The sequence below is a fragment of the Brassica oleracea genome, chromosome C2 (genome assembly GCF_000695525.1).
Source record: "Brassica oleracea var. oleracea cultivar TO1000 chromosome C2, BOL, whole genome shotgun sequence".
NCBI classification, from domain to species: domain Eukaryota; kingdom Viridiplantae; phylum Streptophyta; class Magnoliopsida; order Brassicales; family Brassicaceae; genus Brassica; species Brassica oleracea.
Window position 1 is genome coordinate 6219987 of NC_027749.1, and position 16635 is coordinate 6236621.

General features: G+C 39.3%; 2 protein-coding genes and 1 pseudogene across 3 annotated transcripts; 2 read left to right on the forward strand and 1 right to left on the reverse strand.

Moving 5' to 3' along the window:
• The first annotated feature begins 1001 nt into the window (after positions 1-1001).
• Positions 1002-3830, forward strand: LOC106321745 (annotated as a pseudogene).
• Positions 3831-4336: 506 nt separating this feature from the next.
• LOC106322668 (E3 ubiquitin-protein ligase RHF2A-like) lies at positions 4337-6926 on the forward strand. Of its 2 annotated transcripts, XM_013760766.1 has the most exons (8): positions 4337-4590; positions 4754-4894; positions 4979-5025; positions 5116-5178; positions 5267-5375; positions 5768-6213; positions 6294-6649; positions 6738-6926. In XM_013760766.1, exons 1-7 carry the CDS (start codon positions 4585-4587, stop codon positions 6616-6618), a joined length of 1137 nt encoding a protein of 378 aa, XP_013616220.1. In that variant the 5' UTR covers positions 4337-4584; the 3' UTR covers positions 6619-6649; positions 6738-6926. The 2 variants fall into 2 exon arrangements, with proteins under 2 accessions (XP_013616220.1, XP_013616219.1); XM_013760765.1 differs by having other exon boundaries at positions 6294-6800.
• Positions 6927-7120: 194 nt separating this feature from the next.
• LOC106327509 (replication factor C subunit 1) lies at positions 7121-14074 on the reverse strand. Its single transcript, XM_013765668.1, has 23 exons — positions 13933-14074; positions 13732-13773; positions 13525-13635; positions 12820-13287; positions 12670-12737; positions 12526-12601; positions 12391-12452; positions 12157-12302; positions 11839-11987; positions 11573-11761; positions 11362-11483; positions 11061-11268; positions 10651-10704; positions 9996-10165; positions 9749-9839; positions 9446-9621; positions 9115-9154; positions 8699-8823; positions 8449-8521; positions 8232-8324; positions 7895-8141; positions 7648-7704; positions 7121-7499 (listed from the first exon to the last, which is right to left on the reverse strand). The coding sequence occupies exons 2-23, from the start codon at positions 13732-13734 to the stop codon at positions 7345-7347; spliced, it is 2883 nt and encodes a 960-aa protein (XP_013621122.1). The 5' UTR covers positions 13735-13773; positions 13933-14074; the 3' UTR covers positions 7121-7344.
• Positions 14075-16635: the final 2561 nt, after the last annotated feature.

The following is a 16635-nucleotide window of genomic DNA, read 5'->3' on the forward strand; positions in this document are numbered from 1 at the left end:
AAAAAAACATATGAGTAGAAAACATCATTTAATAGACATTAATATTAAAAATATACTATATATGTTAATATCATTTAAATTTAATTACATATCCTATCAAAAAAATTTAAAAAAATGTCTGGATTAATAAAATTGATTTATACGTTCGCACCAATTTAATTATATATGTAATAGTTACTGACTTTTAATTATTCAATATATATTTATTATTTCATAATATGTAAGAACATATAATACATAAAATAATTTTTATATATAATTTTTATCCCGCGCAAGGTGCGGGTCTTAATGTATACATATTAAACTGCATGTAAGATATTGAAAAAAAATCAGTAGACTATGATTTGTAAACTTTGGCTTATTGGCTCCAGTATATAACTGAGAAAAGAAAATCTCTAAGATCTGCCACTGCCATCATCTTAAGCTGGATCCTCTTTGACTTCTACGAGCTAGGCCTCCTTGGACTTGGGCTCAACAGTCTCATCTAACTCATCACCCAGTTTTTCTGGGCTGAATTTATGTTTTTTTTTATTTGGACCGGTTTTCATTGGAGAACCCATCATCAACAAAATACATTTATTTTATAAACAAAATTTGACAAAACATTGATTTCAGTTCGAAGTCTTGTAAGGAAACAAAAAAACATGGAACTGTTTTTTCATCACATCGTTATCCAACATGGACAAGAGGATATGCACAATAATCACAGTTATCCAGCGCTAATCAGTTTAATTAAATAATTTAAATTTCATTCACATCGTTCTCCAACATGGACATCATATTTATCGGACGCTAATTAGCTAATTTTGACACGTCATCACCTAGTTAGGGTAAATACGTCATTCATTCAGCAGTTCAGGAATATTCCGGTCGGTGGAGGAGGTTGAGCTATTAATTAGAAACCAAACGATTCTCCTCGATCCTCCGCTTCGCAACCTCTCTGTTCCGGCGAGTTTTTCGATTCAAATCAGCGGCAGAGATTCTCTCCGATCGGATCACAGATGTTCAACGGGATGATGGATCCTGAGATGATCCGTCTCGCTCAAGATCGCATGACCCCAGCCGATTTCGCCAGAATCCAACAACAGGTCTTCCCTCAATTCTCCATTCATTCATTCATCTTGTATGAAGAAGAAGATGAATCTTAGGGGATTCCAAAGTTTCTTACTTTTCTTACAGATGATGTCGAATCCGGATTTGATGAAAATGGCGACGGAGAGCATGAAGGACATGAATCCCGAGGCTTTGAAACAAGCTGCCGAGCAGCTCAAGCGTACTCGCCCCGAAGAGAAGATGGCCAGTGCTTCCCCTGAGGGGATTGCTGCTATGCGTGCCCAGGCTGATGCTCGCTTCGCTTATCAGATCAATGCTGCTCAGATGCTGAAGAAGGAGGTTACTATTGGGAGGTGGATTCTAGTTTGTGTGACTTGATCTCTGTTTGTGTGACTTGGTCCTGAGACTTTTTTTTTTTGTGTGGCAGGGAAATGAGCTTCATAGCCGAGGAAGTTTCAGTGGTGCTGCTGACAAGTATTTGCGTGTAAAGCCTATCTCTTTTTGTCTCATGCTACTTTGACTTTTCGAGTTTATTTTATTTGTTCTTAATATATATCTCAGGCGAAGAACAATCTGAAGGAGATTCCATCTTCTAAAGGTAGAGCGCTCTTGTTGGCTTGTTCTCTCAATCTCATGTCGTGTTACTTGAAGACCAATCAGTATGAAGAGTGCATCAAGGAAGGTTCCGAGGTATGCTACTCCTTGTTTTTATCTTTATTGTTGATGTGATGCATAATGTCACCCTCTCTTGGGGATCTTCTGATAAATTTACATTGTTACATTAATTAAGGTTTTGGCATATGATGCAACAAATATCAAAGCCCCTATACAGAAGGGGTCAAGCTTACAGAGATCTCGGTCTGTTTGAAGTGAGTTCTTCTGTTGTTTATGGAAGTTTTTTTTTTTATGAGAGTCCTTGTCAATATTCCCTGAATGCTCATTGACTTTTATAATACTATAAGGATGCCGTCTCTGATCTAAGTAAGGCCCATGAAGTTTTCCCTGAAGATGAGACAATTGCTGATGTGCTAAGGTATGATTTTTGTAGTAATTTACTGTTAATGTCATGCTTTTGGGTTTTACTTATAGTTATTTCATTTTTATCTTCTTTTTTTTTTTTTGTTAATGCAGAGATGTTAATAAGGAAAGATTGGCGGTTGAAGGCCCTGGCAAGACATCATCAAGCGGTATAATTTTTTTTTTTTCTCTTATGAATTGTTTGAAGAATATAGTGTATTTTGTTAGACCAGACGTTCCTTAGCTGCTGCGTCGACGATCTGGTTCATCCATGAATGGCGAAATAACTGAAAACTGTTGTCTTGTTTTGGTTATTAGGTGTGGTGATTGAAGATATAACTGAGGAAGATACCCTTATTTCTGGAGAAAATAAAAAAACCATCTAAAGAGGTTACTGAGAGACAACGAGAAAGCAACGGTAGTATACATGATCAGGGCGTTAAGACCGATCTTGATGGATTGCAGGCTCTCAGAGATGATCCAGAAGCAATCAGGTTCAACACCTTTCCAAACAACTGTACAGATGTGCTGTTTCTGCTACATGTCTGAATAGTTTTCTTCCTTTCTTTGGCCTGCAGAACGTTTCAGAACTTCATCTCCAAAACTGATCCGGACACACTTGCTGCTCTGAGCGGAGGCAAAGCTGGAGACATGTCACCAGACATGTTCAAAACAGCCTCGAGCATGATAGGCAAAATGTCCCCTGAAGAGATTCAAAAGATGGTCCAAACAGCCTCTTCGTTTAAAGGAGACAACCCTTTCGCCTCCACTGCTCCATCTGCAGAAAACGGGTTTACGCCCACTCGCATCTGATATGATGAGTAAGATGTCGCCTGAAGAGCGTGAGAGGATGTTTAACATGGCATCGTCTTTGAAAGCAAATGCTCCAGTTTCAACATCATACAGAGATGCCGAAACAGCTGAGCGACAGGAAGCGAGTGGTGAGTCTAGTTCTTCGGTAAGAGGTTTTGAACCAAGCATGCCTTCTGCTCCGCCTGTTGACTTGCAGGAGCAGATGAGAAACCAAATGAAAGATCCAGCGATGCGACAGGTTTTATGTTATACATTTTTTTTTTACATATTCAGGACTCATAAAATGTGATTGTAGATGTTAATATATTGTATTTTCTCTGTTTTTTTTTTGTAGATGTTCATGTCTATGATTAAAAACATGAACCCGGAGATGATGGCTAGCATGAGCGAACAATTCGGAATGAAGCTGTCTCGAGAAGATGCGGCAAAAGCTCAAGAAGCCATGGCTTCTCTTTCTCCTGAAGCTTTGGAGAAAATGGTACACACTCGGTTTATGAAAATATTGCAGAACTGACTGTATTGGTTATTTCATTTGTAACTGTTGTGTGCAGATGCGATGGGCGGACCGGGCGCAAACCGGGATAGAGAAAGCGAAGAGAGCAAAGAAGTGGTTGCTAGGCAAAGGCGGGTTGATCTTTGCAATATGTATGCTCGTTTTAGCAATGATCCTTCATCGTCTAGGCTATATTGGAAGGTAAAGAAAACGAGGAAGGTCTCTTAAGACTTATTATGCCAGAGAACAGTCTTTGGTTTGGGCTCGTGGTTTTGTAAAACTGTAACATCGACTCACTCACCGACGGTTTTTCTTCTTCTTCTTCTTCTTTCTCTAGGCTTTTTAATCTCTTTTGTCTAGTCTTCCTTCCACCTTCTGTAGTGTTTTAAAAGCTTTTAATGTTATTTTTTCTTTTAGATATTCGTTATATTTTATAAAGCATACTATTATTCTCCTCGTCGTACCTTTCTCGACTAAGAGAGTAAAATTTTTCGAGATTCACAAAATCAGCACTAGTGCTGCTTGTTTAAGTATCATCCTGGAAAGACGAGAACCAGAAACAGCATTTCATAAGAGAAGAAGAATAAAATATCAACTAGCAAGCAAAATCAACACTAATGCTACTTGCATTTTAGAAGTTTTTTTAGAAGTTTTTAATACACTTTTGTCTAGATATCTTTCCATCTTTGTTTATTATTGTTAATATTTAGAGAGAAAACAATATTTCTTTTCAGATATTTGTTACTTTTTGTATAAACATAATGATTCTTTGCTGGGACCTTTCTCGACCAAGAGTGAAAAACAAAATGTCCAGATGAAGTGTAAACTAAAATTACATTTCAAAAATAGAGGACAGAAAAAAATCTAAGAAGGAACAAGTACAAACACGTGTCATAATCTGGGACCCACTTGTTGTCTTTTCGTTTAATGGCTTGAATTAAATTTACACAGAAAAATAAAAAAGAAAGGTGTCTCGAGTCAAAAGAGACAACGCGCAAAGAGAAGAGAAGAGAAGAAACGAAAGAGTCTTTTATCTTTCCATATATCTATCTCCCTCTCCTTTATTTCTTCTCATCCATTATCATCGGGGTGAATCTAGGGTTTTGTTTTCTCTCGCAACCCCCTAGATACATTCCTTTCATCGTGTTCCTCCTTTATTATCTCTCTCTCTCTCTCTTTCATCTCCTTAGCTCATCATCACGACTTCAATGGAGGTTAGGCTTTAATCTTTGTTTTTTTCCCCTGTTGAATTTCATTTATGCCATTGATTTGAGACAACGAATATTCTGCTTGTTATTATATATACATGGTTTTGTGTTGAATTGTACTCAATTGCATTGCTGAAAAGTCTTGTTGGTGTTGAAAATTCAATTATAGGGAGCGGGAGACAAGACGACGTCGTCTGACGACGGGCATTTGACGTCAGCAGCAGCTTTTGTTCAAGGGGGAATCCAAGATCCTTGTGATGATGCCTGTAGCATTTGTCTTGAACTCTTCTGCGATTCTGATCCTTCAACTGTATGTCGTCTCAATATTATAATTTGTTTGTTTTTGAGTGACATTGATTGATTACCATTTTTTTTTATCTTTAATCTGTCGCAGTTGACTAGTTGCAAGCATGAGTTTCATCTTCAATGCATCCTTGAGTGGTAAGAGAAAAGATAAACTCTCATACCTTTTGTATCCTTGTTTCTTGTTTGTGTGAGAGCTGATTAGATCATGTGGCATTTGTGTTTCAGGTGTCAAAGGAGTTCACAGTGCCCAATGTGTTGGCAATCAATTAGTCTCAAAGATCCCACTAGGTTCCTTCTCTCTCCTTGTAATACATTTTAGTTCTTTTTGTTCTGCTGGATGTTTGAGATATGTGTGTGTGTTTCCCTGTTTCACCAGTCAGGGGTTGCTTGAGGCTGTTGTACAGGAGAGGAGTTTCCGCTTCAATCCACCTAGAAACGCCACCATATTTCGTCATCCAACTCTTGGTGATTTTGAGTTACAACATGTATGTGTCTCTTTTATCATAAACATTTTAGGTTTGGGCACAAAAATTTTTAAAAAAACGTTTGGTTTTGTATATTTTTAAACAAAAACACCATTAACTATCAGCTTAACCACTTTTCAACCAACAAAAAAAACGACAGAATATAAAAGTCATAAAACATAAAAATCCAATAAATTATACATTGAAAATTGAAAACTGAAAACCTCATGTAATTTAAAACAAATTTTGTTTTTCTAAAATGTCATTTTTTGAAAAAAGGAGGGAGTATCTTACATCTCTTTTGCTAGTGGATTAACAAGAGTGAATATTATTTTAAGTTTGATTACTTCTCTTTTGCTAGTGGGTTATCTAAAGAGAGAGCTCCATTTTGTTACATTTTTCTTGAAATGCAGCTCCCAGTAGGGGTGGATAATGCAGAGATTGAAGAACGTATCATTCAGCACTTGGCTGCTGCTGCTGCTATGGGCCGAGCAAGACATGGTGCAAGAAGAGAAGGTCACAGAAGCAGGTCATCAACTCAAGGTCATCCACAGCTCAGGGTGTTCTCTCCGCATTCCAATGCTTCTCCACCTCATCCTCCAATGCCTTCCTCTCCATCCCAAAGAGATGAGAGTGAAACAATCACAAACCTTCCTATTTCTCATCAAAATACTTTAGGGGAGGGATCTCTTCATTCAAACATGCAGCCACCAACTTCTTCTCAACCCCGCCAGGTTTCTCCTTCAAACAGCAGGTCTCCTAATCAGCATACCTCTAGTGATCAAGATAGAGCTGGACCATCAGAGCTCCAATCATTTTCAGAATCTCTAAAGTCTCGACTAAATGCTGTCTCAATGAGGTATCCCATCTCTATCCAGCTGCCTTTGGTCTGTATATGTTTTTGTAACAATCCGAAGTGGTTCCTTATGAACAATGTAGATACAAAGAATCAATATCAAAGAACACGAGGAGCTGGAAAGATAGATTCTTTTCACGCAGCACTTCCATTGCAGATCTTGGCTCTGAGGTTAAAAGAGAGGTCAGTGCCGGAATCGCCACTGTGTCCCGCATGATGGAACGTTTAGAAACGAGAGAAGACAGTACTAGACCAGGGACTGAACCTGTATCATCAAATGGCTTAGATAACAACACTCCTGCTGAACCAAACAATGAGCATAGTAGAAGATCAGAAGCGGGTGATGCACATTCTTTGAATGAAAGAGGTGTTAAAGGAACATGTGCGGCTGCATCTGGTTCTGGCTAATAAAACTAGTGCCAGCATCTTGTTGGCAAAGGTATATACTGCTTCAGCTTTGGCTCACCAAGTTGTTGTTCCTCAACATCTAAGATCTTGTATTGTTGTTTCTTTTTCTTTCTTGTCAGAGACGAGAAGATGTTTTTATTGTGAAACTATGCTATATATAAATATACCGAGTCTGAAGTTCAGAGGTGTGGGAGCATTAGGAAGAGTTTTTGATTCTAAAATAATAATAAAAAGTTTATTTAAGACCAAAATGAGGATTGCTTCAGAGATAAACCCCATGTGTCGTGCGTTGGTCTGTATGTTGTTATGATAGTGTATTTATTGTATTCTAATGCTGCTTCTGATTAATAATGCATTACAGTCATCAGTGCTTCTACCCTTGCTCAGAGATAGGGTTTGAAGTTGCAATCAGAATCAGAGAACACAGCAGAATTAACAATCGAAATGAGGTTTTAGTTTACATTCTATACACTCATTTTGAAGGTTTTGAGTCTTCTTGTACTAGTTTTTTTTTTTTTTTGCAATTCAATTAAAAGAGCAAAGTCTTGTGCGTTCGATACAAACTAGAATCCGCCCTAAAACTCCAGTGACAGCATAAACTTCATTTGTCAAATCCAGGAAGAAAAAAAATAAAGCGAAAATGGCTTTATATCCAAACATGAACATTCTAAGAAGAGACGTTTCGTGATAAAATTGCCTGAAAACCGAAACGATTTTGGCTTTTTCTCATCTCTTTCTCTTGGCACCAGCCCCTCGTCCTGTAGCCTTCTTCTCAGCCGCAGAAGCATCTGCTGCTTTGCCTCTCCCCCTGCCTTTACCAGCTGCCTTTCTTGTACCTCCTGAGCTTCCAGCTCCTTTCAAATCCACTTCAACTTGGATCCCTGCACATCCCAAATTATATATATAGTTCGTTAGATATAATGCTCTCAACAAAATCCCTTTCACAATCACGTTCAGAGCCAAGATATGTTTCTAGGCTGACATTTCTAAAGGAAAACAGAACTGATCAAAAGAAGTAACAAGACCGACCTCTAGCATTCAGTTGTTTTAGATTTGACTCCAGCTTTTCTCCATTGGTTGCCTCTTCTGTAATATACCAAAAGCAAAAAAAAAAGAGAAACCCAGTCAGAAATAACATCCTTTCAAGTAGTTCGTAAATCCTATTAGATTATCTAAGGTGATTTTGTAACGTCTTTCTGAAACTCAGTAGCTGATTATACAGAACCAGTTACGTGTGATTCTACTATAATAGTTCACAAAGATGTACAAGTAGTACCTGAGTCTTCAGCGTCTGATTCGTTTTCTTCTTCATTCTCTGCTAACGGCACGCCATCTTCATCTCCCAAACTTTCAACATTTGGTTCAAGCATTGCAGCTATTCGCTTCTTCGGCGCTTTTTTCAACCCCGGAAGCTGCACCATGTCAGCAGCACGTACCATTCTGGTTTTACTCGTCTCCTTATATTTTTTAGTCAAGGCTGTTTTCACTGCAGGTGCGACACCCTCTAATGGATTTGCACGTCCCTGAATTCGTAGAGATTACAATACATTATTAGATATTTATTGTCGCACCTCTGGTAGTGATATTTAGTGAAAAAAGGAAATCGTGTATACCTTAAATTTCGCCAACTCCATAATAGTATCATAGTCCTCCTGGCTTATAGAGTATGAGTTCATGAATTCAACAACTTCTGAAACAGCTTCATCCTGGGTATATATTTTCACATATTACATAGAATTCTCATCATGTTAATTAACCTTGTCCTCGATATTATACAAACAAGTGTATACTGCGTTAATGAACAAAAAAACAGAGGTTAATAAGTCAAACCTTAGGCAGTGTCTGGAGTGGACTCGTCAAGCGGTTCAAGAGAAGGGGTAGATAATCAACGCGAAGAGTCTCCCTGTGGTCAATATTGACAGTAGTCAGAACGTTGGAATAAGAAACATAACATTGACAAGAAGAAAGGCAGGAGGTTAAACAAGTTTGTGTTTTCACAGACGGATGAAATATGAAGAGAGCAAGGTGGTAAATCGTGAAAGAGATAACTAATAAAGCTAACTGTAAATGTGGAAACAACCTTCCAGAGCTGGATTCACGGGAAGCAAGGACATGAACATGCAGATCCTCCAGCAACCTCGTATTTTTTCCCGCCGTAGAATTCTTGCCAAGCCACCCACCAAATCTATTGAAATTACGTTCTCCCTGCATTCAATAATTACGTCCACAACTATGCAGTGTTAATATCATCACATCCTAAGGCATCTTCAGAGCTACAAAACGGAGAAACAGGCTCATGCCATAACTATATCCATAACCATGCTCAAGTCTTAAATCCTAGGAAGGATCTCATTTTACGAACCTCTAATTTCGACATATGCGTGGTGGATTGCAGAGTCAACAACTTATATGCAAAAAAAGAATCTATCATGTGGAGTATGGATATGCATCATCGGAAAAAGGAGGTAAACTGAATGATAGCCGAAAAACCATTACCTGCTCTAGCACCTCCCTTGATCCATGCATCAACGAAGCTCTAGTCAAACAAAACAAGTATACGTTAGTTCTCAAGTATTAGAAAGCACAACGTATTTTTCTATCCCTGGAATTCTACACCGGAGAGATATCCGTAACAAAGACACAAGTCACACAACACATACACATACATGGCAAAATAAGAGGATAGGTTAAACAAAATAAATAGTTAAATACACTAGAGGGTAGGAAAGGGGATATTCATCGGCAACACAAACTTCATGTAAGAGAAAAAGAATAGCTATTTTGGTTTAAGGATCAATTTTATTCTCAATAACTGGAAGCAACTTACGGGAGAATAGAAGATGCGACACAGGAAGATAGAGAGAGTTGCCATTGCCTATGTCTCCGAATCTGCACGTTGATAATATCTCCATCCGCAATAGATTCAGCAGCACGGGCAAGTAAGTCCATTCGTTTTGCCTCATCTTTGCCGGCTGAACTTGGTCTATAATTGACATAGTTTTCCTGCCAGAAGGAAAGAAAATAAAATGTCTTTAAATTAAAAAAGTAGATGATGTACAAATTTCCACTCTCATGTGGGAAACTGCTCAAGAAATCACAAACAACCTCTCAAGTATCCAAAAGTACAGACCTGTACAATAAGGGGAACCAAATCAAAATCACTCATGCTAAGGTCAATCCGTTCATCCATTCTCAGCTTCCCACCATTATAACCAAACAACCTGAAAGGAAATCATTACCAATTATGCTAAGGTCAATCCGTTCATCCATTCTCAGCTTCCCGCCATTATAACTTCAGACAATTAAGCATGCCATACACTTAAAGATACACTACTATGTGCATTGATGAACTAAATTAATATGACATGAAATATTACTTGTCAACAGCTGTGAAAGGTGAAATATCTTCATCCTTCGCACTGCTTAGCAGGCGCTGCCTAATATCATCGTACTTGATGACTGACATGGACAGGCTCATATATTGGAGCTGATTCAGGGCCAACCGTATGTCGCCATTCACTCTCTCAGCGAGTTCCTCCAGGGCAATCTGACAAAAAGGAAAATTTTATGATTTGCAGGGGGGAGAAACTGGTAGCACAAAACGCCCACCACCAAAATGCTTATGAGATTAAGCAGAAAACCATGAAGCATTAGAATACAGGACGACTGGACGGACACAGCTAACACAGGAATCAAATTCTATTCTTAAACGTTTATGCTATTACAACTGGCATCCGATTTCCCAGGGACTTGAATTACAGAAAACAGAATCAAAGAGATCAAGTAATACAAAAGTAGGCTTTAAAAGTAAAAGAGCAATGAGAGTGTTTGCCCTTTACCTTGCCTGACACATATACTTTACACCAAATCTAATACTTCTACTCTCATTTATTTAAAACAGTAAAAGGAGCATGACATGAAGAGGATTTTTCGCTAAGATATTAATCCCAAGCAGATGTATGTTATGTAGATCTGGTTAGCATTGACAGACAGAAGCAAGATAAAGTAAGAACATTAAGTACTGCATCTTACATCATTAACTTCAAGGCCTTCTGCCTTAGCAACATGTGCCAGCCTTTTCGCCATCTGTAATGAGAAGACAAGTTGGTTTCATAAGACATTTTTATGATAAAATAGAGTATCACGATGATTCAGATCCTCAATGCAGCTGAAATTTACAAGTTTTTCTTTATACAGCGGAAGGTCATTAAGCAAAAACTTGAGGTATTTTTCCAGTAGCCCTATCTTCTAAGTATAAACAGGGCACTGATTGTCGACTATCTGATGGTAAAAAATAGAAAAGAAGATAACCAAGAGTTCTAGAACTGATAATGGTACAAAACAAACATGCCAAAGAGACCACCATTGGTCCACTGCATGGAAGACTGTGCATTCAATATCATAATAAAATGCAGAAAGCACAACAATAATCTTAATCCAACCTGCTGTTTCGTGGGCTTCCGGTAATTGAGGGGCAGACAGTAGTTTACTAAACTCTTCAGTTTCTGACTGTATCGGTCATTACAAATGCAGATGATAGGAATCTTTGATATTTTAATGCTAGCAATGAGATCGGCAACACCTCCTCTGTCGCCTGCAGACATTCCATCTACTTCATCCATGATTAGAACAGTCTTCGGGTGCTTTGATCTGAAGATAAAATCTTCTTTAAGTCAGGGAAAAAATACAAGCATCTAGGACTAGTTACCAGCACTGATAGGATAAAAACAAACAAAAACATACTTATCAATGTTAGAAGCTATGGCTTCGTTATTGACAAGTTCTTTTACAGAATTTGCATTGCTACCACCAATTCCTTTGGCAATATTCGAGTTCGCTTTTCCCCGACTGTCACTAGCATTAACCTAAATAGAAAGTGTAAAGTATATCTTTCAAGCAAGGAATGTCACGAAATTGATCATTAACCGATAAACTAAAACAATTATGAACTCACCTCAACTGCCTGGAAACCAAGCATCTGACTAACCAACTTTGCTGATGTTGTTTTTCCAATACCAGGTGTTCCGCTCAAAAGTACAGCCTTCTTGGCACTAGCATCAGTTAATTTCTTCCCCTTTCCTTTACTTCCACTACCCCCAAATTGCTCATGCCAATGGGACAGCCAGTTGTGAAGCTGAGTAACCTGCAATCAATTTGACAAAAGATTCATCATTTTCATATCATTGAACAAAAGCAACATAAAGTAATCTCGACACATACCAATGACTGATTCCCAACAATCTCATTTGGAACCTTCGGTCTGTACTTTTCCGTCCATGGCAAGGAAGACTGGATAATTTTCTTTTTTCCCTTTGCCGGGGAAGATGGTGGGGGGGCCTTGTTCGGCGAACTTTTTGCTAAAGGTTTGCCTAGAAATGATTGTGATCACTATTAATTACAGGGATAATGAGAAGAAATGGTAACAAAGTAAACTGCTGAAGCATCTATTGAAACCAAAGGAGCAATTTCTGGAAAAGGATTAGTAAACATACGCCACAGATACCCAAAATGCATGCTCTATAGCAGTACAGTTCATACCTCTTGTCTCGTCTTTCTGAGGACTTATCTTCGGCTGTGCGCTGACTTTTTCGGTGCTTTTGTTTGTTTTTTCAGGTAGAGACTTTTTTACGGGTTTAGAGGAACGGATCATGTCAAATAGGCCATCTTCTGTAAGGAACTCAGTGCTGAACAAAATATACAAGTCAGAATGCTTGAGGACAAAAAAAAACAACTCAAAATTTACTGTAACTATATGCATCAGTGGGCACGCACCCCAGCTCTTTAGCTTTTTCAGATTTCTTTCCGCCGATGTCTTCATCACACAAAAGGTAAGTCTGCAAACAAGGATTTTAGTTCTACGCCATTACCTCCCATCCAAAAAAACATATATAAGGCGTGAAGGCATACCGTTTTCTTGCTCACAGAGCCTGTAACACGACCACCGTGACGCTTTATCAGATCTTCTGCTTCTTCTCTTTCTAAACTGCAATATCAAGAATGTATAAGAAACTGTAACAAAACAAAGTAGGGAAGTATGAAACAATGAAATACCTGTCAAGTGTTCCACTAATAACAAATGTCAATCCAGCTAAGCAATCAGGGCTGCCGTCAGGAACTTCCTGGAAACAGAGAAAGGTCAGTATAACATGAAGCCCAGGACAGTCAATTATGATAAGACATTCGATCAAGTAACGTACAGACCTTTTCTCCTTTATGAGGCGGGTCTTTTCTTTCACCAAAATTCATAAACCCACCTCGCCCTCTACCTCCACCTCCTCTTCCACCCCCTGATGCAGCTCTACCGCCACGGCCTCTTCCGCCTGTTTTAACAGGAGTATCCTTTTCTTGGGCGTCTTCACCATCATCAGCCTCGTCATTATCAACAGCTTTAGTTGCGACACCTCTACCTGACCCAGTCTTTAGTTTTTTGCTGGGAGTGCTATCACGAGTCTTCTTCGCACTAGGCACCTCAAAATCATCATCATCGTCATCATCAACCTTGATAGCCTTTCTTGGACGAGGCTTGCCTAAATCATCTGAATCAGTCTTAAGTTTCCTCTTGGCAGGAAGCTCTTCCACCCCTTTCTCCTCTTTAGCTTTAGCTTTATCTTTAGCAAAATACTTGCTCGTTTTTTTCCGAGCAGCAGCAGTTTCCAGGTCTTCACTAGCCTGTGAATCAAGCTCCAAGTGTTGAACAGAACGCCCGTAAACAAACCAAATATATCTATATGATTATATAATAGCAACTAGCATGATCACGTAAAGACAAAATAAACATACAAAACGTGTTTCCAAGTTTCATCATGCAACCCTCACAGAATGCAATGAAGATAGATGACACATTAAAACAAAAAGGCCACTAAACACATACACCGTACTATACAGATAAGAGCAAGAAAACCTCACCTGCTCTGATTTTACTGATGCAGTCTCCTTAGCATCCGCGCCTTTCGTCGGTTTTGGAGCATTCCCATTGCCCTTCTCATGGGCTTTCATAAACCACTTCCTAATATCCGACTGCAATTTTCCAAAAGTACAACAGATTACAAACTCAAGTAGAATAAAATCAGAGCAATTATAGTGGAAGGAAGAGTAACGAAAATTTCATCTCACCATTATCCCGTCTCGAGAATTCGACTACCGAAGAGCACAATGCTGCAGCAAATCAAAAATTAGGATTCCGAATAGGATTAACTGGAAGAATGCATAAACCCTAGTAAACATTCAAAATCCAGCAATGTATTTTGTGGAGATACAGGCTTCTAAAATCAGGGCTTAGAAAACAGGAAAAGAAGAAGAGAAACGAAATCGAACCCTTGCTCCTTCTCCTTCTCCGCGGGCTACGAGCGATTTAGGCGAAGAAACGGTCGCCGTGACTTCCGCTAATGGCACACACCTTTTCTTATGCAGTGAGAGAATGTTTAGTGGGAAAGTTTTGATTGAGTCCCTCGTTTTCCCAAATACGTTTGATTTTAGCTCTCAAGTTTAGGATTCTTAACATTTAAACCCAATGAACTTGGGACGGGCCTTCCAACCGGTTGAACCGCAACCGGAATATCAGTCCGGACCGGTTTAGCTAAGACCTCAAAGATGGAAAATTTTCCACAGAAAACCAAAAAAACCCCAAGGAGACTCCCCCCCCACCCTAATTTTTATTTTTTTATTTTTTTTATTTTTTTTTTTTGCTAAAATTTGGGGCATATATTATAAAAGAGGCAAAAGCATACATAATGTGAGAATATTACAATGCTCTAGTGGATAAAGTTAGTAAATTCATTCTGAGCCTCACATGGTTCTTGGTCTCGAGAGAGAGTAGCCCAAAGGAAAACATGGGCTTTGGAGCTTTTGCAGTAGAAGAAATAAAGCCCAGAATCAAAATATTCGTTGCCTTCCTCAAAGAAGTAATCGAAAGGTCTCACGGTAGAGAGAACCAGAGTTGCAAGCAGGCACTCGATTCCATTGGGTCAGTTTCACGGAGCGATGAGATACGGTTTTTGATGGTGGAGGAGATGGTTGAGAATATAGCTTCCTGCGACTTAAAGTGAGATCGGTGGATCCTATTGTTGCGCTCACGCCATAATTCATGAATCAGCGTTTGCTAGGATAGGATTGTGAGAAAGCGCAACCGGTTATCACCAGTGTAACGGATCAGACCTTGCAAAGTATCATCCCAATCGTCCGAGATAATGGCAAATTGAAGTTTCGCATCAAGGTTTCTCCAAATTCCAGAGGAGAAGGAGCAACAGAAATAAATGTGATTTCTGCTCTCTGGAAGTAGGTTACGTAGAAGACAGAGAGGATCCGTCTGCAATCCCCAAGACAGTAACCTATCATGAGTGGGGCACCTATTGAGTACAAACATCCAAGTGTCTTACACTTTGGAATTCCTTTTTTCAGCCAAACCACATGATGCCACAGAACCAAAGGCTTTGATTCCCTTATGTAGTTGTAGACTTTAACTGACTTGAATTTGTTGTTGGTTGCAGGAGTGGTACCCAGTCTGCTCAATTTCGGCATGTCCTCATGTTCTGAGAGAGATACAGTTGATAGAAAAATCTGGACTTGCTTCATTTCCTGAGATCTTGCCGGACCTATATCCCAAGTTTCTCCAACCCACAGCGAAGCTAGAGATGAAGAGAGGGGAATACCATACTGTCTCGGTCCATTATGACCAACAAAGTTGATGAGTTGGCCAAATGGAGACCATGGCGTTGTCCAGAAGAAGATTGAATTTCCATTTTCTGGTAATATTCTCATCCAATTGATTGCTGTTTGTCTCAATCTCAATATCTGCTTGAATAACCATGTCTGCGATTGGCTCTCTTTCATTGACCAGAAGCATTTATCTTTAATAACATTCTGATGGATCCATGCTACCCATATAGATTCTGTTTTAAAGAAAAGCAGCCAGAGAAGCTTTAAAGTGCAAGTTCGGTTCCATGATGTAATACTTCGAATGCCTAATCCCCCCTCTTCCTTAGGTGTCGTAACTGAATCCCAAGCCATGCGTGCTGTATACTTCCCATCAAGATTACCTTCCCATAGAAAGGCCGCACACATCGAGTTGATCTGATTGATGCATTCCACTGGGAGGATGAAAGCAGTACACCAGAAATTGATAATCCCCTAGATCACTGAGCTTAAGAGTTGGAGTCTTCCTGCGAAAGACAGGTATTTTACTGTCCAAGAGCTCATTTTCGACTTGATTTTTTGCAGTAGCGGTTCACAGTTGATGAGCGAAAGCTTTTTTGTGTTCAATGGGAGGCCTAGGTAGCGCATAGGCAAGAAGCCTTGCGGGATTCCGGATGAAGCGACGAGGTCTTCAATCTCCACATTTGAGATGCCAGCCAAGAACAAACATGATTTCTGAGGACTGATTGCCAGCCCTGAAATTATCTGGAAGTCGGAAAGTACTGAGATGATGCCTTGCAATGAGGGAAGTGAACCGTCTGAGAAGATCAAGAGGTCATCTGTAAAACAGAGGTGGGTAAGTTTTGAATCTTTACATCTTGGGTGATACCCAAAGGTTCCATCTTCAGCCGCTTTATTAAGCTTGTGTGACAGCACATTCATTGCTATACCAAACAGGTAAGGGCTAAGAGGATCTCCTTGACGCAACCCTCGAGTACCACGGAAGAAGCCATGGAGTGAACCATTAATTCCAACAGAGAAAGCCGTCGTCGAGATACATTCTTTGATCCATTGAATAAACTGCGAAGGCAGATCCAAAGAGCTGAGGGTAGCTATGATGAAATCTCATTTCACAGAGTCAAATGCCTTGGCAATATCTACTTTCAAGGTTAGTCTTTTTGGCCCTTTGTTCTTGTGATCTCCACTTACTATCTCAGAAGCTAGGAGGCAGTTTTCTAAAAGTAGTCTTCCCTTGATGAACGCTGACTGATTAGGCAATATGATCTCAGGGAGCAGAGGTTTTAATTTCGATACTAGGAGTTTTGAAATAACCTTGTAAGTAGTATTGCAACACGAGATAGGCCTGTAGTCCTTTATGGAAGAAGC

Bases quoted from the DNA above. Each gene is read 5' to 3' on its own strand.
- LOC106327509 (XM_013765668.1), bottom strand. The intron at 12,453-12,525 runs GTATGCCTTCAC...CCTTGTTTGCAG, and splicing joins GCTCTGTGAGCAAGAAAACG to ACTTACCTTTTGTGTGATGA. The intron at 8,142-8,231 runs GTATACACGATT...CTACGAATTCAG, and splicing joins TGGAGTTGGCGAAATTTAAG to GGACGTGCAAATCCATTAGA.
- LOC106322668 (XM_013760766.1), top strand. The intron at 4,895-4,978 runs GTATGTCGTCTC...AATCTGTCGCAG, and splicing joins GCGATTCTGATCCTTCAACT to TTGACTAGTTGCAAGCATGA. The intron at 5,376-5,767 runs GTATGTGTCTCT...CTTGAAATGCAG, and splicing joins GTGATTTTGAGTTACAACAT to CTCCCAGTAGGGGTGGATAA.